At 47.0% G+C, this 24,114-nt stretch overlaps 1 protein-coding gene across 3 annotated transcripts in view; it reads left to right on the top strand.

Moving 5' to 3' along the window:
- LOC139228665 (phospholipid-transporting ATPase ABCA1-like) overlaps nucleotides 1-24,114 on the top strand; it is a 218,882-nt gene that overhangs the window by 168,671 nt on the left and 26,097 nt on the right. For all 3 annotated transcript variants that reach the window (XM_070859893.1, XM_070859892.1, XM_070859894.1), the window contains 11 exons: nucleotides 2,610-2,658; nucleotides 5,433-5,537; nucleotides 7,463-7,611; nucleotides 10,296-10,420; nucleotides 12,071-12,169; nucleotides 13,751-13,940; nucleotides 19,260-19,354; nucleotides 19,489-19,521; nucleotides 20,191-20,296; nucleotides 21,862-21,936; nucleotides 23,194-23,363. In XM_070859893.1, coding sequence (XP_070715994.1) covers nucleotides 2,610-2,658; nucleotides 5,433-5,537; nucleotides 7,463-7,611; nucleotides 10,296-10,420; nucleotides 12,071-12,169; nucleotides 13,751-13,940; nucleotides 19,260-19,354; nucleotides 19,489-19,521; nucleotides 20,191-20,296; nucleotides 21,862-21,936; nucleotides 23,194-23,363 — 1,196 coding nt within the window. The remainder of the gene's footprint in view (nucleotides 1-2,609; nucleotides 2,659-5,432; nucleotides 5,538-7,462; nucleotides 7,612-10,295; nucleotides 10,421-12,070; nucleotides 12,170-13,750; nucleotides 13,941-19,259; nucleotides 19,355-19,488; nucleotides 19,522-20,190; nucleotides 20,297-21,861; nucleotides 21,937-23,193; nucleotides 23,364-24,114) is intronic.

Genomic DNA, 24,114 nt, shown 5'->3' with positions numbered 1-24,114 from the left:
GGGCTAACCAAACTGGTAGTAATGCGGTGGAGGAAGATTTCCTGGAGTGTATTAGGGATGGTTTTCTAGACCAATATGTCGAGGAACCACTCAGGGAGCTGGCCATCCTAGAATGGGTGATGTGTAATGAGAAGGGACTAATTAACAATCTTGTTGTGCGAGGACCCTTGGGGAAGAGTGACCATAATATGGTAGAATTCTTTATTAAAATGGAGAGTGACACAGTTAATTCAGAGACTCGGGTCCTGAACTTAAGGAGAGGTAACTTCGATGGTATGAGACGTGAATTGGCTAGAATAGACTGGCGAGTGATACTTAAAGGGTTGATGGTGGATAGGCAATGGCAAACATTTAAAGATCACATGGATGAACTTCAGCAATTGTACATCTCTGTCTGGAGCAAAAATAAAACGGGGAAGGTGGCTCAACCATGGCTAACAAGGGAAATTAAGGATAGTGTTAAATCCTTAACTTCCCAAGGAAGAGGCATATAAATTGGCCAGAAAAAGCAGCAAACCTGAGGACTGGGAGAATTTTGCAATACAGCAGAGGACGACAAAGGGTTTAATTAGGAGGGGGAAAATAGAGTATGAGAGGAAGCTTGCTGGGAACATAAAAACTGACTGCAAAAGCTTCTATAGATATGTGAAGAGAAAAAGATTAGTGAAAACAAACATAGGTCCCTTGCAGTCAGATTCAGGTGAATTTATAATGGGTAACAATGAAATGGCAGACCAGTTAAACAAATACTTTGGTTCTGTCTTCACGAAGGAAGACACAAATAACCTTCCGGAAATACTAGGGGACCGAGGGTCTAGTGAGTAGGAGGAACTGAAGAAAATCCTTATTAGGCGGGAAATTGTTTTTGGGAAATTGATGGGGTTGAAGGCTGATAAATCCCCAGGGCCTGATAGTCTGCATCCCAGAGTACTTAAGGAAGTAGCCCTAGAAATAGTGGTTGCATTGGTGATCATTTTCCAACAGTCTATCGACACTGGATCGGTTCCTATGGACTGGAAGGTAGCTAATGTAACACCACCTTTAAAGAAAAGAGGGAGAGAGAAAACGGGTAATTATAGACCAGTTAGCCTGACATCAGTAGTGGGGAAAATGTTGGAATTAATTATTAAAGATGAAATAGCAGCACATTTGGAAAGTAGTGACGGGATCGGTCCAAGTCAGCATGGATTTATGAAAGGGAAATCCTGCTTGACAAATCTTGGAGAATTTTTTGAAGATGTAACTAGTAGAGTGGACAAGGGAGAACCAGTGGATGTGGTGTATTTGGACTTTCAAAAGGCTTTTGACAAGGTCCCACACACGAGATTGGTGTGCACTGGCGTGGATAGAGAATTGGTTGGCAGACAGGAAGCAGAGAGTCGGGATAAATGGGTCCTTTTTAAGAATGGCAGGCAGTGACTAGTGGGGTGCCGCAGGGCTCAGTTCTGGGACCCCAGCTCTTTACAATATACATTAATGATTTGGATGAGGGAATTGAGTGTAATATCTCCAAGTTTGCAGATGACACTAAGCTGGGTGGTGGTGTGAGCTGTGAGAAGGATGCTAAAAGGCTGCAGGGTGACTTGGACAGGTTAGGTAAGTGGGAAAACGCTTGGCAGATGCAGTATAAGGTGGATAAATGTGAGGTTATCCACTTTGGTGGCAAAAACATGAAGGCAGAATATTATCTGAATAGTGGCAGATTAGGAAAAGGGGAGGTGTAACGAGACCTGGGTGTCATGGTACATCAGTCATTGAAAGTTGGCATGCAGGTACAGCAGGCAGTGAAGAAGGCAAATGGTATGTTGGCCTTCACAGCTAGGGGATTTGAGTATAGGAGCAGGGAGGTCTTACTTTAGTTGTACAGGGCCTTAGTGAGGCCTCACCTGGAATATTGTGTTCAGTTTTGGTCTCCTAATCTGAGGAAGGACATTCTTGCTATTGAGGGAGTGCAGCGAAGGTTCACCAGACTGATTCCCGGGATGGCAGGACTGATATATGAGGAGAGACTGGATCGACTGGGCCTGTATTCACTCAAGTTTAGAAGGATGAGAGGGGATCTCATTGAAACATATAAGCTTCTGACAGGACTGGATAGGTTAGATGCAGGAAGAATGTTCCCGATGTTGGGGAAGTCCAGAACCAGAAGACATAGTCTAAGGATAAGGGGTAAGCCATTTAGGACTGAGATGGGGAGAAACTTCTTCACTCAGAGAGTTGTTAACCTGTGGAAGTCTCTACCGCAGAGAGTTGTTGATGCCAGTTCATTGGATATATTCAAGAGGGAGTTAGATATGGCCCTTACAGCTAAAGGGATCAAGGGATATGGAGAGAAAGCAGGAAAGGGGTACTGAGGTGAATGATCAGCCATGATCTTATTGAATGGTGGTGCAGGCTCGAAGGGCCGAATGTCCTACTCCTGCACCTATTTTCTATGTTGTCACATTTAGTGATGTGGGTCAGGCAGATTAAATTACAGCTCTCTCTTTCCCATCCTCGTATCCAATATCTCATGGTTCATCACTTTTTTTTTAATCTGTCTTTTTTTTAGACCATTGAAATTGATTTAAAAAATTATATAATATGTTTTTAACATGTGTATTTTCTAGATTTTTCTCAAAGTGGCTGAGGACACGGGAGTGGACAGTGATGTTGCAGGTAATTTAACACTTACACCTTCACATTGTTTTCATTCACTCTTCACAAACATTTCTTTTATTTAGAAAGGCCTGTTTCAAGCCCCAGACTCGAGCCCCAATCACTGCTGAGTTAGCAGAACTCGCAAGGTGACAGTAGAGTTGCTGCAATCGGACTCGATGCCTCAGGCTGGGGCAAAGTAATCAGCCGGGGCTCCAATTGCTGCCCACCAACCAGTGACTTGTGCTGGAAACTGCAACCGTGCGGATCTTGAACTGTGAGGAATATAGTAATAAACTTCAAGAGGACAGAGACAGGCTGGTGGAATGGTGCACACATGGCAGTTGAAATTCAATGTAGAAAAGTGTGAGGTGATACATTCTTGTAGGAAGAATGAGGAGAGAAAATACAAGCTAAATAGTAGAGTTTTAAAGGAGGTGCAAGAACAGAGAGACCTGGGGGTGTGTGGTCGGGGCACTAATCTTTGAAGGTGGCAGGACAGGCTAACAAAGCAGGTAATAAATCATATGGTATCCTGGGCTTTATAAATAAAGTATAAAAGCCAGGAAATTAGGCTAAACCTGTATAAAACCCTAGTTCGGCCCCAACTGGAGTATTGTGTCCAATTCTGGGCACTACACTTTAGGAAGGACATGAAGGCTTTGGAGAGGGTACAGAAGAGATTGACGAGAATAGTTCCAGGGATGAGGGATTACATGTTACGTGGATAGACTGGAGAAGCTGGCGGTTGTTCCCCTTCGAGCAGAGAAGGCTCAGAGGATATGTGATAGAGGTGTTTAAAATCATGAATAAAGAGAAAATGTTTCCATTGGCTGAAGGGTCGATAACCAGAGGGCGCAAATCAAGTTGATTGGCAAATGAAACCCAGAGGCGACATGAGGAAAAACTTTTTTACGCAGCGAGTGGTTAGGATTTGGAATGCACTGCCTGACAGGATAGTGGTGGAAACAGTTTCAATAATAGCTTTCACAAGGGAATTGCAGGGATACGGGGAAAGAGCGAGGGAGTGGGACGAACTGGACTGCTCTTTGGACAGACTCGATGGGCCGAATGGCCTCCTTTGCTGTACTATTCTATGATTCTATTTTGAGGGACGACACAATGAGGCTGAGCGGTGATGCACCCCATGGTGAAAGAGCCAGCCGACACTCGCTTGGATTGGATGGCTGTTGTTCCACATGGAGTACTACCCCAGCAACAATCCACATCTCGAGGGGGATGGAGAAGGAAGTTTGTTGGAGGAGAATAAAATAACAAAACCACAAATGAGCAAGGTACCTGAGGTGACAGTGTCCCATTTACCTGCGATCCATTAGTTCATTTCAATTGCCTCTAAGTATAGACACATGTATATTTTGGGGTAAAGCATATGAGTAATTTGAGGCATGAAGTGTAGCAAGCTTGAGGGAAAAGGTGACTTTGGACCTATAGTTCGCAAGGCTCTCCACCCTTGGGGGTTTCTGGGTCTGTTGTAGACTAATTAACACAGATTAATGCCGTGATTAGTCAACATCTCCATTATCATTGTATCTTGTGGCTCCCAGGATGGTCGAAGGTGAGCGAGATGGACCGTGATCTTTTTCCATCCAGCTCATCCTGTGTATTTTTTTTTAAGTATCAGCCTTGCCAGCTCTCTCAGTTCAGAGGGAGGTCTCACACAGTGTACCACCACAACAACAACAACTGGTATTTATATAACGCCTTTAATGTAGTAACTAAGCTTAAGGGGTAAGCCATATAGGATTGAGATGAGGAGAAACTTTTTCACCCAGAGAATTGTGAACCTGTGGAATTCTCTACCAATATATCAAAAGGGAGTTAGATGTGGCCCTTCCGGCTAAAGGGATCGGGGGTATGGAGAGAAAGCAGAAGCTGGGTACTGAGGTTGAATGATCAGCCATGATCATATTGAATGGTAGTGCAGGCTCGAAGGGCCGAATGGCCTGCTCCTGCACCTATTTTCTGTGTTTCTAAAACGTCCCAAGGTGCTTCACAAGAGTATTATAAGACAAAACAAATACATTTGACACCGAAGCACATAAGAAATTACGGCAGATGACCAAAAGCTTGCTCAAAGAGGTAGTTTTTAAAGGAGTGTCTTAAAGGAGGAAAGAGAGATAGAGAGGTTTAGGGATAGAGTTCCAGAGCTTCGGGCCCAGGCAGCAGAAGGCACGGCCACCAAAAGTTGAGCGATTATAATCAGGGATGCTCAAGAGGGCAGAATTAGAGGAGAGCAGACATCTCGGGCGGGCGGGGGCAGGGTTGTGAGGCTGAAGGCGATTACAGAGATAGGGAGTACCAGCGTGAGTATTGCAGCCATGCGAGAGAATTCCAAGGAGCCATCCGTGACTTCCGCTCTCCCGCTAGACTCCTGCTCGAGTTCTGTGCTTATTTTCAGAATCTGGGATGTTGGCAGGGCCAGAGCAGTTTCTCCTTCATCACGATAATCAGAGTTGCTGAATGCTGGGAGGAGGGGGAGGAATGTGTTGAATCATCACGAAAGTTCAAGTCACGAGTCCATTGTGCTTGCACCCGCACCAGGTCGGATTCCGAGGTGGGATTTCATACTGGGTCAGATCTGGCTGTTAGCCAAATATGGCAGCAGATGGAGGTCGGTGTATTGGGGTCAAACGCTGACACATGATCAGGGTGCATCAGCAGAAGTGCTTGTGTTCATCTAGTGCACCACTCATGAACTTTAGAACCGTTTTATTTACTCAAGATTTCTTTGTGTCCCTTTCTGTGTCCTTATTAATTTTTCTCGGGTTTCACAGATGGAAATGTCCCCATTAAAAGAGTCCGCTGTTCGAGGTCCAGTGAGCACACACTGCAGCCAGTCAGCGAGGAAGGGGATTTTGAGATGCCTGATACAGAACCCGGTAATACGCACACTTAATGATGCCGATAGATTTTGAGGACAATATTGTGTGTTATTATAGCCAGATTAAGGCTCACTGGATGAACGAACTTCCCCCCCCTCCCCTCCGCCCCGTAACTGATGTGATATGAAGCCATAAAGGCCGGGAAGGTCCAAGGTCAATCCCCTATCCGTCAGCTCTTCTCGCTGGGGTCATGGTGGTACATTTGGCCTCAGTGGCCCTGGGCTAGTGAGGGGAAAAAATATCAGCCTGGATTCCCGATCCTGATCACACTCCAACAATGTCCCCCTTAAGCTGCACTGCCTCCTGCTGGCCTGCCTCCACCACTGCGCGGCCCATTCAACTTTCTGCGCATACGCAGAAGTATCTACAATGTAAAAGCCGGTGAGTGGCCTGCGTGGGACCTCCCAGTTCGCCGCGCAGCCTCGCGGGAACATTGCTACCCAGTGGCTCCTGCTGTAAAGGATCAACGCATTGCCGTTGGACTCGGCTGTACCGCGCCCTCATGGCTGAATAGTCTGCCAGCATTTGCTGCTGACTCGCACACGCAGAACGGCCATTTGGGTGAGGTACAGGATGATGCCAGTGGACCAGCACAAGCTGGCTCCTTCAGGTGAGGAGGAGAAGGGAATCCCATCACTGGGACCAAGGAGTAGATGGCAGCCCTCGGGAAGCAGGTTCAGAATCCAACGGGCAACAGGGACAGGCAGTGGCAAGTCTTGCTGCTCTGCTCATTTGTCAAACCCCGTGACAACAAGCGGCCAAATGCCGAGCACAGGCGGGATGGGAAATTTGGAGGGGAGACTCACAGCCGGCACTTGAGATGGCCAGCCGGAGGGAGCATCAGTGCTGGCCTGGAATCTGCCCAAGTGGCCCACACAGCCCTCTGGAGCAAAGTCACTCAGGAATGAAAACACTTGCCAATAAAAAGGAACATGAAAAAAAGCGCTGTATTTTTCACAAGGACTCCAGATGTTAATGTCCGGATTTAACTTTAAGAATACGGCAAAATTTAGGTGAATCCATCACTTGTTCCAAGTTCCCGGATCAGCATGTGTGGGAATTTGGAGCAAATTCAGGATTATTACATGAAACTTAGTCCCTGAATGTTTTTATATTGAACCCATTGTCTCTCTGTTTCTAATGCTTCCCAAATGCCAGTAAAAAGGAAAGTTCGAACGAAAGGTATGACTTCAATAAAAATTAGATACGGTTTTGACTGAAGTTAACCTGTTAGGAACGCATGCAAAACCTGAGAGAAGCAATTTTGCTCATAGAGCCTCTCGCATTTGCCCAATATTTAAATCCATGAACTTTTAGAGTAACATCCAAACAAAAAGATGGCCGCCGGGTCGAGTGTCTACAAACCTCGGTCTGCGCTGAGTGAGCTGGGCTCAAATGGGACTGAGATTTGGGAGCTCTGCCCCTGGTTTAAGGAGACGAAAACTGGCTGGGGACTCCTGATCGTGATCTTGCTGGAAACTGCGCTTGTGTGGATGTTGGATCAGGCTTGGCTGTGATGCCCCTCACAGTCGACTTGCTGACACCCAATGTCTCGGCTCACACGTGAAAAATAGCTGCTTGGGGAAGATACCCCAGCGGGTGCCTGGTACCCGGGGAAAAGTCAGCCCCGAGAGGAGAGGGAGTTGAGATATCACAACATGTGTAAGTTTAAATTGATACTTTTCAAAGTGCAGCCTCAGCAGGGGAACACTGAGCTCAGCTCAATAACGAAACAGCCAGAGTATCCGTGAGCCTTGCTGACTGAAATTTTTTAAAAGTAACATAATTACTGTTAAATTATTTGCAGTCTTCACTAATCGAACAATTTACATTCACAGGCTGGTGTTTTATAAATTATTGTTAAAAGCACCCAGCTTCTGCCATGTTTTTAACAAAACCGTTTCCTTTGAACCTTTGCTCAGAATCCAAGGAGACAGACTTCATGCACTGTATGGACGGCAGGGGCTCATACCAGTTACATGGCTGGCAGCTCACCCGACAGCAGTTTCAGTCCTTGTTCATCAAACGCTTTCTCTACGCCCGGCGAAGCCACCGGGGACTCTTTGCTCAGGTAAGTTTAACCGCCTACAAGATTAGAATGTAATATTTGCTTTCTCCACTCCTGCACCGCCCCCACCCCAACGTGTCTGACTTTTGTTGTGCTGCAGGTCCTTGCCCTATTTGTGACTCCCAGTCCCACACCAACGTAGTTGACTCTTAACTGCTCTCTGCAGTGGCCACGCCATTGCATCGAAACGCTACCCAGTACCCAGCACCGCCGCCTTCTCGGGGCAACCAGGGACGGGCAATAATTGGAGGCCTTGCCAGCGACGCCCACAGCCCCAGAATTAATTTTTTTGAAAACCCTCCCCCCAAAAGCAGCTGACTTTTGCTGGGAATTAAGGGTTGTGGGGAGCGGGCGGGTAAGTGGAGCTGAGTCCACGGCCAGATCAGCCATGATCTTGTTGAATGGCGGAGCAGGCTCGAGGGGCTAGATGGCCTACTCCTGTTCCTAATTCTTATGTTCTTATGGATGCAGTTCAACAGCTGACTGCTCCCATCCAGTGCCTGGTCCAAGTGTCAGCCTGGACAGTGACTGTCAATGGGCTATTCGACAGTGTGGGCAGCACGCCCAAGCCCACCAATCCTGTCTCACTCAGCACCAGCACGTCCCGACTTTCCAGAGGAGTTACTGAAAAGCGACCAAGTGCACGAAGTCTAGCTTGGTTTTCGGTTCCATAGTTCGGGACCAGAGGCCAGTTAAAGGCCTTCCACTACTGGGATCCGGGTTAAAATGCAGCTTCGAATGATGAATGTTTTCCTTGTGTGATGGGTTTAAGACTCCTATGTGAAATTAGTTTGAGCAGTTTCCTCCTCGTTCCTGTGTATAATGTATGCACTTGTGACTATGCTCAGAGTTTTGTAGAGCTGTTGAGTCTGGAAGAGTCCGTGTTCCATGTTTTTATTGAATGTGTGAGGTTGCAGCCCCTCTTCCAATATTTGAAGGGGCTGCTCCTCAAATTCTGGTTGCACTTCAGTCCCACGCTCCTGATCTTTGGGCACCCTGTGCGGAGGGGAGCGGGTAGGTCGGAAGGCCTCCTCGTATGACTGCTCCTGGGCACGGCCAAGGGGGCCATCAGCTGGTCCAGGCAACAGTCAATCGAGGGGGTCATTCAGCCCGACTGCCTGCCTCTCTTCTACGGTTACATCCAAGCCAGGCTGTACTGGAGATGGAGCACGCGGTGTCCACCGGTACGCTCGCGGCCTTCCGCAAGAGGTGGGCGCCGGAGGGACTGGAGTGCATCATCACCCTCGGCAACCAAATTTTAATTTGAACCATAATACCTACAGTTTAATTTGTTTAAGTTTGTCGGTTTTAGTGCCCCCTCCCCCTTTCAGCCAGGGGGCACTTGTAAAATTTGTGGTTTTGGTGCCCTCAAAAAAAAAAATTAATAAATAAAGGGGGCACTTGAAAAGTTCTTGGAGTGTGACCCCCCATGCCCCCCCCCCTTTAATCAGGGGGCACTTGATTGTTTCTACACAAAATAGTTGTAGAGCTGTTGAGTTGGGAGTGGCTTAGCCAGTCACGTGATGTTCACAAGACTCAATAAAACCCCAGCCAGTTGGGTTCGGGGGATCCACGATGAGGCAGCTGGTTGTGAGCCTGGTGGATGAGCTGGTAATGTGGAGTGTGATTGTTAAACCTTTTGCTAATAAACCAACTAGTTATTAATAGCAATGTGCTGCTATGAATTCTTAATCAAAGAACCCATGAAGCAAATACATTACACTGTGGGCCCACAATACAAACTGCCCTCAATCCAGCACTAATCAGTAACCTCCCTCAACATGGTCTGTGTGGGAAATGGAGCTGTCATACTGGTGCAGCATAGGGAGCATTTCTGAGGGACAGTGCAAGGGACCTTTACTCTACATCGAACCTGTGCTGTACCTTCCTGACACTATGGGGTGGGGGGGACTTGAATTTCTCCCTCCCGCCTCACAGCAGAAACTGAGCAGGGAGCGCAGTTAAAATGGCGCTGGAGACTTTGCTGTTGGGCCCCCGCCCCAATTCTGCTAACTGCAATTTTAAGTTGCTGCCGCCAAGGATACTCGCCTGAATTGGCGGGGTCCTTGTTTAAATAGCCAGGTGTCATCATCAATAGGTGGTCCCTCTAACAAGGATGACTTGCTTCCACACGAGTTCACAGATGTTTCAATGAAGGACCCGATGTTCCAGTCCTGAACTGCAATTGAGGGGGTGGAAGCTGCCTGTGCGTAGATGTTTTTAACGTGTGGCACATCAGCCACCACATGGCTTGACAGAGCTAGGCCTTTATCCAGTGGCAAGGATTAACCAGGATGACTGGAGACCTGCTCTGCTGCACGGACCTAGTGCGCACACATATCGCAGTGTGGGCTGGCCCGTGCTGCCCCTGGGCCCTCGGCTCTTCTGGGCCCCGTACCCTCATTCGCCGCACCTCCGCCCACGATGTTCCAGGGTCCGGCACTCAATCCTATTTATAGCCTCGATCTACGGTGGTGTTCTCACACAGGTCGGGGCGGCCCATGATGTTCTAGGGCCCAGCGCTCCAGCTCTGTTTATTGCTGAAAGAGCTAGCTAGGTGTATCATTAGTTTATATAGTGCAGCACCTCAATACTGGCTGGGCTGATCCAGTTACAGTAGTATAAAGCATGGCCCACTGATACTGGGTAAATGAACCAATGGATGATTCCTGTCGTATCTTTTCCAGATTGTGCTGCCTGCAATGTTTGTGTTTGTTGCTCTGCTCTTCAGTCTGATTGTGCCTCCATTTGGGAAGTATCCACCGTTAGAACTGAATGCCTTGATGTACGGAGAACAGTACACCTTCATCAGGTACTCAACTTAATGTATATGTCCCGAGAGTGCAGCGATGGATGTCGAACACTGCTGTACTATTGTAGAACAGGAAGCACTGGTCAGAGCCCCAAGAAAGGGGTACGATGCCTTATCGCATGTCTCAGAAATGTCCCAAAGTACATATACCATGAGTTGCTTTTCAAGTACAGTCACTATTGTTGTGCAGGTGTACGCAGCAGTCGATTTGTAAACAGCAAGATCCCACAACCCGTGAGAGGAGCAACCAGTCGATCTCTTTTTGGTGGTCGTGGTTGAGGGAGGAATGTCAGCCAGGACACCAGGAAAACGTCTTTGAATTGTGGCCCACACTCGCTGCTCAAGTCCCCGAGTGGGGCTCAGACATTCTGACTTACAAGCAAGAGTGTTCCCTAAACCAAGATAACAAAAGATAGGATCTGGCCCATCATAACACTCCTTCCCCAGCCCCCGATCAGGGACTTTACCCACCCATTTAATCTCCTGAGGGAAAGTTCTTCATAAATGCTCCCAGATCCCCAAATTTAATCAAGCAAGACTCCAGAATGTTCACCCATCCTTCCATCTCATCTATTCAAAGCCAGGTAATATTTGATCATTACAGTCTTTACCAACCTGAAAATCTCTGATCCCAGGCCCACTGAATATTTATACAAGTGTCATAAACATTAAATAACAGTCAGTAATTGTAGATAAAAGGTCAACGCGAATGCCAATCTTTTCTTTTTGTTTTCTCGTCTCCTCTGAAGACGCGACTCTCGCTGGGTTACGGTTTCCATGGCACCCAGCTGGTCTTCAGTACCTCACTGAAGTGGCTATTCTTCATGTGTGATCCTAGCCAGTGAACGGCAGCAGTATTTCAGGCTGATATCAGAGCGGTCTTCATCACACAGCGTGATCAACACGTGCGATGGGCATCCGGGTGGAATAGTGCCCTGGAGAAACTCCAAGAGTCAGTTGAAATGGCGGGGATGGGGGCACTTTGGTCTCTCTGGATAAATGAGCTAAGATCGGTGAATATGTAGCCGGCGAATTATGATCGTAATTATGTTGTGCAGTGTTGAGATTTGAATACGGGTTGCATCACAATTGAGCCCAATCTTTTCTTCACTCAACATCGACAAGCAGGCACTTCCCAGCAGGAGCTGTGGCCATTTTCCACCTCCTCCTCTTACATAGAAACATAGACATTTACAGCACAGAAGGAGCCCATTTCGGCCCATCGTGTCCGCGCTGGCCGACAAAGAGCCGCCGGCCCTTGGTCAGCAGCCCTGAAGGTTATATCTTCTCCTTCACCTTCCCCACCCACTGCCGAGGATGGTGAAGCCAAACTCTGCCTCAGCCACCATCCTGGGTGCGGTCAGACACTCTACACAGACCTGGGCAGTGTGCCTCAGTACCACCCCAGGGAGGGCATTTGCCCACTGAGCTAGTATTTCTCAAGTAAATGGAAGATGACTGCAGTGACCCCTGGAATTTATTGGTTTCTCTGCCGAGCTGTTGTTAGATCAGGCAGGAGGGTTGCTTGTAGTATCTGGGTCAGCTCTGTCGTTCTGACTGTTGGCACAGTGTGAGCTGCTGATTATGAACAGATCTGTTGCTTCCAGTTGTTGTTATTGTTGAATCTAGTTTATCTTTTTTCCCCTTCAGTGATGATATTCCAGAGGATCCCAGTACTCACGGGCTGATCAGTGCACTCCTCAGCGATCCTGGGTTTGGTACCACGTGTATGGCAGATGATTCGAATAAGTGAGTATCAGCCCAGGGTTACACTGTCCCTCGGACACTGCACACAGCACCTACTCTATCTCCTCCACCCTGTCAGTTTTAGCCCAAACAGTAAACATTTCTCGTTGACCAATTATCATTCATTTGAATATAGGAGGCATCGCAATCGAGCCCAATCTTGTCTTCACTCAACATCATAAGAACATAAGAAATAGGAGCAGGAGTCGGCCATACGGCCCCTCGAGCCTGCTCCGCCATTCAATAAGATCATGGCTGATCATCAATCTCAACTCCACTTTCCCGCCCAATTTCCATATTTCCTGGATTCCCCTAGACTCCAAAAATCTTAACTATCTCAGCCTCGAATATACTCAGACAGCATCCTCAGCCCAGGTAGAGAATTCCAAAGATTCACCACCCTCTGAGTGAAGAAATTCCTCCTCGCCCCCTTATCCTGAGACTGTGCCCCCTGGTTCTAGACACTCCAGCCGGGGGAAACAACCTCTCAGCAGTTACCCTGTCAATCCCCTTCAGAATCTTACATGCTTCAATGAGATCACCTCTCGTTCTTCTAAACTCCAGGGACTATAGGCCCATTCTACACAAACCTCTCATCTTAACACATCAACACACAGGCCCTTCCCAGCAAGAGCAAGAGCTGTGCAACAATGTTTAGCCCCCTCTATCCAATCCCACTCAGCACTATAACGGGGCCATTTAAAATAAACACGTTAAGAAATCTTAGGACCCATTCCACCATGGTGTACTTACAGAATCAGCGAGGTACATAGGCATTTTGTGTGAGCCTCACAGAAACAGACAGTCGATCGGAGCACTGAATGAATGAGAGGCTAATTTGGCCACCCCACAGTTTTTATTTATATATATATATAAATAAAGATGCTTATTTTGGAGGCTATGCCCAGATTATGCATGGGGCTCACGATAGCTTGCTCTTGTACTCTGGGATCATAAATCAGCCCATGGTAACATAGAGAACAACACCTCCAGTCCCCATTACCTGGGTCAGCTCTAACTCTCCAACTATTGGAGCTGCTGATGTCGAGCACCAATATAATCACAATTATTTCTAGCCTTGAGCACTGGGTCCAAACTTCCTGTTTGCTGACTTGTCCCGTCTGCATTTCGAGGGTCGAGAGGTTGGCAAATGGCCGTTCTTAGCATTGTTGCTTCATTGGGAGGGACTTCCTAAATCAGAACACCAAGGTCCAATAGTATCACGTGAGGTACCTGTAAATTATTGGGAACAAGGATTTAAACTCTCTGTGATTACCAAAGCTCTGTGGTATGCATCAAGCTGCCCCACGTTAGCAAACACTTGGGACAACAACAATTTGCATTTAAGTAGTGGCTTTAGTACAATGTTCCATGGCACTTCACAGGAGTGTTATCGAACAACATTAGACACCGAGCCACCTAAGGAGATATTGGGGCAAATGACCAAACTTTCTCTCCCCAGACGGTCCTTCCCCTTAAATTTGGAAACAATCTTGAACCGTTGTGTTTATATTGGATGAATTTTAAGAATTTATTTGACATTTTGTGTTTCCTCCCTCCATTTTCTTGCCCCATTCCCCACAGAGAAGCCCATTGCTCGACAGGTAGCACTGAATGGATAACTCCTGCAGTCCCAGAGTCAGTCATGAACATCTTTCTCAACGGTAACTGGACTATGCAAAACCCTTCCCCCGCATGTGAGTGCAGCTCGGAGGAGAGCAAGAGGATGTTGCCTGAATGTGGAGAAGGCGCAGGAGGACTCCCGCCTTCTGAGGTGAGTTGGACGGGTCAGAGATGAATGGTGAGGTTAAGGCGTGTTGTACCCTCCCTGCCGTCTCTCTGGTTCTGATCATTTTGCTCCACGATCAAAATTATTGGAGAGGCCGGGGTTTATTGAATGTTATAAAGACAAAAAATGATGGAAATCTCAGCAAGTCAGGCAGCATCTGTGGAGAGAAGCAGAGTTAATGACCCCAAGTTTCGCCATGATTTGCTCCTGATTTTTAGGAGCAACTGGTGTAGAACGGAGTATCTTAGAAATCGGAATTCTCGCCTTTTAGTTTGCTCCAGTTCTAGTCAGTTAGAACAGTTTCACTTTGGAACAGAATTTTTTTTTCAAAATGGGGCGTGTCCGTCCACTTAGGCCTGTTTTCAAAGTTTCGTCAGTGAAAATTTACTCCAAACTAACTTAGAATGGAGTAAGTGAAGATTTTTGTACGCTCGAAAAAACCTTGTCTACACTTTAGAAAATCAGGCGTAGGTCACAAATCAGGCATGGGGGGGGGGGGTTTAAAGGGAAGTTTACAAACATTAAACACTTCAGTTTTACAAATAAAGAGCCATCATCAATAATAAATGATAAAAACATCACTAAATCAACCAATAAATCAATCAAAAGAAATATTTTTTTTTTTTAAAAATCAATAAATAAAACATTTTCTACTTACCGACTGCAGCACCAGGAGCCCTCCAACAGCATGCTGGGATGCCCCCACCCAGTGTGTCTCTGTCAGTGTCTCTATCTCTCTGTCTGTCTGTCTGTGTGTGTCTCTCATTCTCTGTCTGTCAGTGTCTGTGTTTCTGACAGCGAGGGCAGGAATGGGGGAGGGGGGGGAGAAGGAAGGGGGTGGAGGGGGAGGAGGAGGAGAAGAAGGGGGAGGAGGGAGGAGGAGGAGAAGGGGGGAGGAGGAGGAGGAGAAGGGGGGGAAAGGGGGGGTGGGGGGGAGAAAGGGGGGGGGAAGGAGATGGGGGGGGGGGGGGGGAAGGAGAAGGGGGAGGGAGGCTGAACGGGCCGGGCCCGTCCCCAGCACCAGATTTACAGGTAGGTGGTGTTGGGTCAGGTCGGGGGGGTGGTGGAGGGAGGTCGGTTCGGTTTGGGTCGGGGGGAGGGAGGGAGAGGGAGGTCAGGTCGGGTCCAGTCGGGGGTGGGGGGGAAGCGGGTGTCCGGTCGGTGTCTGGTCCGGAGGCGGGGGGGAGGGTGGGGGAGCAGGAGTCGTGTCGGGTCCGGTCCGGAGGCGGGAAGCGGGAGTCAAGTCAGGTCGGGAGGAAGCAGGAGCTGGCCGTGGGAGGAGCCTTATTCACGCAGCCCCAGTGAGGCCATTCGGCCAGGGCTAGGGGCTGCGTGCTTCAGCCCCTCCAACACAGTTTTGGGCGCCTGGAGCTACTGCACATGCGCGCCCACTGTAGTGCGCATGTGCAGAGGTCCCAGCACTGTTTTCAGTGCAGGGACCTGGCTCCGTCCCCTACAGCTCCTGCTGCGCTGCGCTGAGCTGCAAACGACCTGCAGGGAGCTGGAGAATCTGGAAGTTTTTTTTAGGCGCACTTTGTGGCGTGAAAAACGGGCGTCCAGGTCGGGACTGCGCCATTCTAGGCGCGGCTCGAAACTTGGGGCCCATTGTTTCAGGTCTGTGACCCTTCGTCCCAACTGGAAAGGTTTGAGATGTAACAGATTCTTAAGGAAGTGCAGAGGCACTGAAAGGGGGAGGGGAGGAAAGAACAAAAGGAAAGGTCTGTGATAGGGTGGAAGGCAGGAGAGATTAGAGAGACAAAAGGGATGATGTGTGTATTGAATGTTAACTCAGATTTCCAGATTGTCGAGGGGGTCGTAAAGCCCGACTGCCTGCCTCTCTTCCGTGTTTACATTCGAGCCAGGGTGTCCCTGGAGATGGAGCATGCGGTGTCCACCGGTACGCTCGCGGCCTTCCGCGAGAGCTGGGCGCCGGAGGGACTGGAGTGCGTCATCACGCCCGGCAACCAAATTTTAATTTGATCTAAGTTTCCGTTAAAGTTTTATTTGGAAATTTGTCGGTTCGGCACTAGATTTAAAGTTTTTACTCAAAATAGTTGTGAGGTTTATTGCTAGACATTAGAGGGAGTGGTTTCGCACTATCATGTGTAGTGATAGTGTAAGTATTTCTAGTGGAGTTGTAAACAGAACCTGGCCTGAGGTGATCTTACGGCATTTGTTTTGATGTCACTGCTCAGATGTGAACATCCCACATGATTGGAGTGCGTCTGTAAGTCTGAAGTGTCAGTGTATCTGTATACCTGTAATTTATTTAAAAATCTGATGTCTGCACACAATTCCTGTTTGCACATGTTGTGATGTTTTTGTCTCACTTTTTCTATCGACAGTATCCAGTATCAATTCTTACCCTCACAGTTTTTGTGGGAAACCCCAATGTAACCTTGTCACGATTAGTGTGCAATTACACGTGTCGCTGCCGGCATGGTTTTGATTTTATTTCTGCTTTCACGTAAATAAATTTGTATACTTAAAACTTTGAAATTTAAAAAAGATATATATATTAACTTATTCTTTTACTTTTTTCAGGAGACTTCTCTCCATTTTTAATCTCCTGTTTTTAGTTGTCTTCAGGCTGTGTTGTGCCAGCTCTTCAGATTTAGAATCTTACAGCACAGAAAGAGGCCATTTGGCCCATCGTGCCTGTGCCGGCTCTTTGAAAGAGCGATCCGATTAGTCGCACTTTCCCCACAGCCCTGCAATTTTTTCGCCTTCACGTATTTATCCAATTCCCTTTTGAACGTTGGCATTGAGTCTGCCTCTGCCGCCCTTTCAGGCAGATCAGAATTGTATTGAGAAACTTTTATTTTTTAATTTAGCCTTTACATCCATCGGGCTGTCCGGCTGCATCTCCCCTTCTTCATTTTAACCCTGCATTGTGCCCTCCCGCCTCCCGACAGCCACTCGATGGGCTCAGTATTGCTTTTTATTCATATTTTAATTTTAAGGCCCTCGGGCCACTGCCGACTATTTTAAAATCTTTATCATTCTGTAAATTTAAGCTGTGAGCAGTCAGGCCCTCTTGTCGTTTCTGTGGAGTGAGTGTTAACATAAGAAATAGGAGCGGGAGTAGGCCATTTGGCCCCTCGAGCCTGCTCCTCCATTTAATATCATGGCTGATCTGATCTTGGACTCAGCTCCATGTCCCTGTCCGCTCCCCATAACCCTTGATTCCCTTATCGCTCAAAAATCTGTCTTATCTCCACCTTAAATATATTCAAAGACCCAGCCTCCACAGCTCCCTGTGGCAGAGAATTCCAAAGATTCACGACCCTCTGAGAGAAGAAATTCCTTCTCATTCCCATTTTAAATGGACGACCCTTTATTCTGAAACTATGCCCCCTGGTTCTAGATTCCCCCACGAGGGGAAGCATGCTCTCAGCATCTACCCTGTTGAGCCCCCTCACTATCTTGTATGAGTCAGCGTTCTTGTTACACTCCTGCCTCCCACCATGGCTCCAGCAGTGTGCGTTGGGATTGCTGAAATATTCTGATAGAACATGTTCATTTTTCAACCCTCTGACTTTTGGGGTACAACTTTAACGTTTAAATTTTTTCAATTCGCGCCCCCCCCCCCCACCTCATGTAAACCTAAATCCCCTCTTCACTCCCATTACAGTGTGACCAGTTTACATAGCCATCTTTCATTCTAAATGTAAATGTAGGAATTTACAATAGCAATTTAAAAATAAGGACAGAATGCATGGCTTTAAATTGGGGACTGAATTACCTCTATGTGCCCTGGCCCATTTAACTCTGATCCTGCTTCACCTAAAGATTACACACATTCCTGAATGTTCCTTCTCTTTTTTTGGTGCGCGTGGCCCCTTTAAGGGGATTTGTGAGGATGTTACCTGCACTGGAGCATTTTAGCTGTGAGGAAAGATTGGATAGGTTGAGCTTGTTTTCTTTGGAACAGAGGAGGCTGAGGGGAGACCTTATTGAGGTGTATAAAATGATGAGGGGCCTAGATAGAGTGGATAGGAAGGACCTATTCCCCTTAGCAGAGGGGTCAACAACCAGGGGGCGTAGATTTAACGTAATTGGTAGGAGGATTTGAGGGGAAAACATTTAATCCAGAGGGTGGTAGGGATCTGGAACTCACTGCCTGAAATGGTGGTAGAGGCAGAAACCCTCATAGCATTTAAAAAGTACTTGGACATGCACCTGAAGTGCTGTAACCCACAGGCCTACGGACCAAGAACTGGAAAGTGGGATTAGGCTGGATAGCTCTTTGTCGACCGGCACAGACACGCTGGGCCGAAATGACCTCCTTCCGTGCTGTAAATTTCTATGATTCTATGCAAGGACCATTAAAAGTGCCGTGCCTGCGCAGTTTTTGTATCGAAAAGCCGGCTGCACGGAATCCCTGGGGTGCGGTGTGGCCGCGCTGCTTACAGGGAACATTGGTCCCGATGCTCGAGGTTGACCGTGATTTTGTGCCATCGTGCAGAAGTCAATGGGAACAAAAATGGGGCGAGATGTAAAACGAGCGACCGATTCACTATCACCCGTGTAACACTATCGCACAAAGTCAAGGTCTACCCCCGACCCCCGACCCCCATGTGCAACTCCATGGGACATCAACTAGCATAAGACTGTATGAGAAATGATTGTCTCCACTCCTGCCCCCAGACGTCTCCTGAATATACTAATGGGTTCCACAGGCGCCCCCCCTTCTCCTGTGAGCCAAGACAGTGACTGTCAAAGGCAGGCACTACAGCTGGGCCCATTCTATCCTCTCCCCGGCGAACTGGCTGAGGTTTTATTCTGTTAAAGGTGATATATGAGCACAAGTCCTTGCATTGTGTGTACGTGCTCCATCAATCAGTTGCTGGACAGGGATCAGGATCAGGAGCCCTGGCTGATTGCTGTTGTAGGAATTACTGTGCATATAAGCCTGTGCTGGCCCTGGGTGAAGCCTAGTTTTGAACAGTATGTAACCCGCCGAACTGAACACAAATGTTCGCACTAGAGGCTGGGTCATTGACTATATTTAAGGTGGAGATAGACGGATTTTTGAGAGATGCGGGAGTCGAGGGTTATGGGGAGCGGGCAGGGAAGTGGAGTTGAGGCTAAGATCAGATCAGCCATGATATTGAATGGAGGAGCAGGCTCGAGAGGGCCAGATGGCCTACTCCTGCTCCTATTTCTTATGTTGAACGCAGGCTGGGATTCAGGCTCCATGGGCCGGTTGTGATAGTTGCATTGTGCACGCTTGCAGCAATGGTGATCGGGATTGTATAATGGGCTTTGTGCTGACAGCATCCCATTTCTATTTTTGAACAGTTGCAGCGGAATACAGGAGACATACTTCAGAACCTAACTGGCAGGAATATCTCTGACTATCTTGTGAAGACCTACCCCCAGATCATCAGTAAAAGGTACAAGGTGGCACCAGTTTACTTGCAAACCCAATATATCTGTCATTAAACTGAATTACTCACTTTGCTTTTCAAGCCATCCTTTTTAGTGCAGCATTTTGTATGTAACTTAAACCTCTTGTTCATGTTTACAGTTTGAAAACCAAGAAATGGGTGAATGAGTTCAGGTAGGTTATTGCATCGACTTAATAGCCAAGAGATCTTTGCATGATAACTGGAGATGAGAAGGTTTGCATTTGCATTTTGGTTATGCAAATATTACCGAGTATTGTGCACTTAAACTGCCCCAAATAAAGCACCTGCGTTTGAGTCCTGTAGTCTGTAATTTGACATTCACTTGATGTCAGACTATTGTTAGCGTAATCTGACATAAGTACAAAAGTACAGACGTGGCTAATTTTCATTAAATTATCTTTTTTTTTGCTGTCAAGAAAAGAGAGACCTGTACAGTGTGGATTTTATGGGGTTTAAAAATGTTTAACATTCCCTCCCCCTCCCCCCAAGAGTGTGTGTAATTGTGAATAAAAACAGAAAATGCCAGAAGTGCACAGTGAACCTGTCAGCATCCGAAAGAGACCAAAACAGGCTGAGGTTTAATTGAGAAACATCAGCCTGTCTTTCCTCCTCCAGGTCCTGACAGCCTTGCTGTGTCGTTCGGGCATTTTCTGTTCTTTGATTTCCAACACTTGCATTGCTTTCTTTTTAATTCATGGGATTATAAACCTGCAAGCTGTAAAATTAAAATGTGTTCCTGTCATGTGGGGACTTCAAGGGGATACAAGGAGAGGTGAGCAGGATGAAGACAATGAGACTCTTTCTTGTGATGTCTGTTGTAGGTACGGAGGATTCTCATTGGGAGCACGAAGCTCCCAGATTTTACCGTCGCTGAAGGAAGTTAATAACTCCATTATTGAGATCCGGTCACGACTGAATGTCGCAAAGGTAAGGAACTGGTTTAAAGCTTTGCTTTTTTTAACGTTGTGACTTTTGCTGCATGTCTGTTAGATGGTGAGTAAAATACAGGCCGGTCCATGAGCCTCAGGAACTGGTCACAGCTGCTATACAGCGTGGTCTTTGTAGTGTCAACATTGAGGGCTGTTGGCACTGGGGATTGGAGCACTTTCCCATTTTATGCAGCGTTAACATCACACCCTCCCAGGCCAGGTACAGCATGAGTTAGATACCCTGTATGCTCTCTCTACATTGCCCCATCAAGCACTCCCAGGGCAGGTACAGCACCGGTTAGATACAGCATATGCTCCCTCTACACTGCCCCATCAGAGCAGGTACAGCACAAGTTGGATACCCTGTATGCTCTCTCTACACTGTCTCCATCAAACACTCCCAGGGCAGGTACAGTTTAGCACAGATTAAATACAGGATAAAGCTTCTACTCAGCCCAAGCCTCTGAACAGTCCTTTATTACACGAATGTGATATTTTTCCATTTCCCCCACCAACGATGCTGTTGCTTCTGAGTCAGATTTACATGTGGAATTTGACCCAGTTTAGTTCTGTTTGTCACTTGGTGCTATTGTAAATGTTCTTCGTTTCTGAGCTGGATGCGTTTATCGGTTGTATATTCTACATCTTCACCTTGTTTTTTATATATGCTGTTGCCTAGGTGTATTTATATGGCTTGCGGTTTAAACCTAAATCTGTTTTTAGACATAAATACATTTTAAAACCAGCATCCTGGTTAAGGGTGCCCCAATCAACCTTGTGTTGTACAATTGATCTTGCTTGGTGGGGTCCATTCGTTGTAAAAGTGGTATAAAATATAATCTTTCATATATAAATAAGAACATAAGAAATAGGAGCAGGCGTAGGCCATCTGGCTCCTCGAGCCTGCTCCGCCATTTAATACGATCATGGCTGATCCGATCATGGACTCAGTTCCACTTTCCTGCCCGCTCCCCAGAACCCTTAATCTCTTATCGGTTAAGGAACTATCTGTCTCTGTCTTAAATTTATTCCACAGCTTCCACAGCTCTCTGAGGCAGCGAATTCCACAGATTTACAACCCGCTGAGAGAAGAAATTTCTCCTCATCTCAATTTTAAATGGCCGGCCCCTTATTCTAAGATTATGCCCTCTAGTTCTAGTCTCCCCCATCAGTGGAAACATCCTCTCTGCATCCACCTTGTCAAATCTAATGTGACAATGTATGAATATGTGATGGATATAATCTATATGAATATATTGTGACAGATATATTCTAAAGGACGCATTCCATAAATCCCCGGTTAGAGATCTGCTGCAGCCGCTCCCGTCAATGGATGCCTCCGACTGGAGCGCCATCAGCTGATGCTCAGCGGTACTGCGGCCTAATTAAAATACGTTTGTGACATTGGTCAGCATGTTTTATTCCAAGTTGGCGAAACAATCAAAGACTCATGAATTACTACTTCTGTTCCTTTATTTGGGAGGGTGACTATTAATGTAAATGTAGTTAATGTGTTAGCCTCTTGCTTTAAATTATTGACATTGCGTTTCCTGTTGCTCTCAGGGCAGTTCCACGGACCGACTGCTGGGAAGCATCGCAAACTTTATCAAAGGGCTGAGCACAAAAAACAATGTCAAAGTAGGTCTGAAAGATTTTCATCAATCTTTGCCTGCCTGCCTGTCACTCTATCTTTAGTTTTGAATCCATTACACTTCCAAGTGTCAAAAGTATATTTTTTTAAGCCAGTTATTTGCTGTTGTTTTCTTTTGATCTAGAGTCAAAAATGTACAAACATCTGCAATTTACAAGCTTCCCTCCATACAGCAATTAAACTCAAACTGAACTCAGAATTACGGCAACTATATCATGTGGTGTTAAAAGGAAAGGCCAAATTAAACCACTTGGAGTAGTTGAGGCGAATAGCTGAGATGCATTTAAGGAAAATCTAGATAAGTACATGAGGGAGAAAAGAATAGACGGATGTGCTGACAGAGTTAGATGAAGTAAGGTCGCAGGAGGCTCTTGTGGAGCATAAACACCAGCATAGACCATTTGGGCTGAATGGCCTGTTTCTTTGCTGTAAATACTATGTAATTTCACCTTCGCTGTGCATCACACGGTATAACAATCCTGTAAACCAAGCATTGGCCAACTTGCCATGAGCAATGCCACAGGATGGCAGATCTACTCATTTTTCTAAAATATTGGAGGCTGAATTTCCTGTTGGGCAATAGATTGTTTCCCAGTTTTTGTGTGTGTTTTGTATAGTTGCACTGTGGTACAGGATTGCTGCTGGTGTCAGCAGTGTGGCTGTGTCAGTGTGTCTGTCTGTCTATCTCTCTATGTGGCTATCTATCTGTGTCTGTCTCTGTGTCTGTCTGTGTGTGTGTGACACAGTGGGTTGGCTCCATTGCTGCTCCAGGCCGTTTCAGTTAGATTATCATGCAGTCCAGGTTCGGAACAGCGCAGCTCCATCTGAGTGTTTAATGTGACTGACCCCTGCTGGAAAATGCATGTTCTACACATCAGCCAGGGACAGGATCAGGCTCAGCTGTGATGCCTCCACGACTGAACAGCCAGCTGCCACTGGCTTAGCTCGTACATGAAGAATGGTCACTGGGGAAAGCGGCTGAAGGACTTACACAGCCAGAGTCAGCACCTGCAGGAGAGGAGAGGAGAGGAGAAAATTTGGCATGGATTGAAGGAAATGGACTCTTGGGTATCATTCCAGTAGAATATTGCCTGTATGTTACTGGCTTCCCTGTGATGTGCAGTATGTTGTGTTTGCCTGTGGCCCAACTGTATAATGTGTAGAAGCAACTGAGTTATTTGAATGAGACTTGAGTGTACTCCTGATATGATGAAAAGAATCTTTCCTTCTGTTTTTTTTTGTAGGTGTGGTTCAACAATAAAGGCTGGCACGCCATGGTGAGCTTTGTAAATGTCATGAACAATGCAGCGCTGAGAGCAAATCTTCCGCCAGGAAAAGATCCCAAAATGTTTGGGATTACAGCCTTCAACCACCCGCTCAACCTGACCAAAGAGCAGCTCTCTGAGGTCGCACTGTAAGTAGCTGGGAGAAGCTCACAGGAGCTTAGACGGCACCCGCTGGCACTGAGCCAGACAGGTTGAGCATCCCACCTTCAATCTATGTCCGTTCAACAGCTGGGTGCAGTTGGCCTCAGCACCCCGACTAGCGAAGGGAAAAGTCAGCCAGGGTTCCTACTCCTGATCACTGTCCAATAGCTCTGGGATCTTGCGGGTGTGCATTGGGCGGCGGTGTGCATTGGGCGAGGGTGTGCATTGGGCGAGAGGGTGCATGTGTGCATTGGGCGAGGGTGTGCATTGGGCGAGGGTGTGCATTGGGCGAGAGGGTGCATGTGTGCATTGGGCGAGGGTGTGCATTGGGCTTAACCGTTATGCCCTCTATAAGCAGATAGACTGTTGAAGCTCATGGATGAATAATTTCCATTTAGTGGGTGAATTAAACCTTCCGCAATGCTGCCCAATACTGTACCTTGCCTGCACCTGTTCATTATTAAATTAGATGTACAATATTCCCGGCTTATTTTCTCCACTACCAACTGTCTCGTTAAACCCTTCTCACCTGCCCCTTCCATCCTCACCTTCATAGCAAGTGTGAGGAGCTCATGGATTTCTTTGTCACCAGGATTGAGACCATCTGTTCAGCTGTCTCTTGATATCCCGCCAAGACAACCTGACAACCTACCCCAGGTTTCCGTCTGCCCTATCCCTGAACCTGCACCTTTCTCCATTTTCTCTCCCCAACTCCCCCCTCCCCACATCCCCACAACC

This window comes from Pristiophorus japonicus, chromosome 18 (genome assembly GCF_044704955.1).
Source record: "Pristiophorus japonicus isolate sPriJap1 chromosome 18, sPriJap1.hap1, whole genome shotgun sequence".
Taxonomy (NCBI): domain Eukaryota; kingdom Metazoa; phylum Chordata; class Chondrichthyes; family Pristiophoridae; genus Pristiophorus; species Pristiophorus japonicus.
Note: the sequence above shows the minus strand (reverse complement) of the source record. Positions and strands in the feature narration are given on the sequence as shown.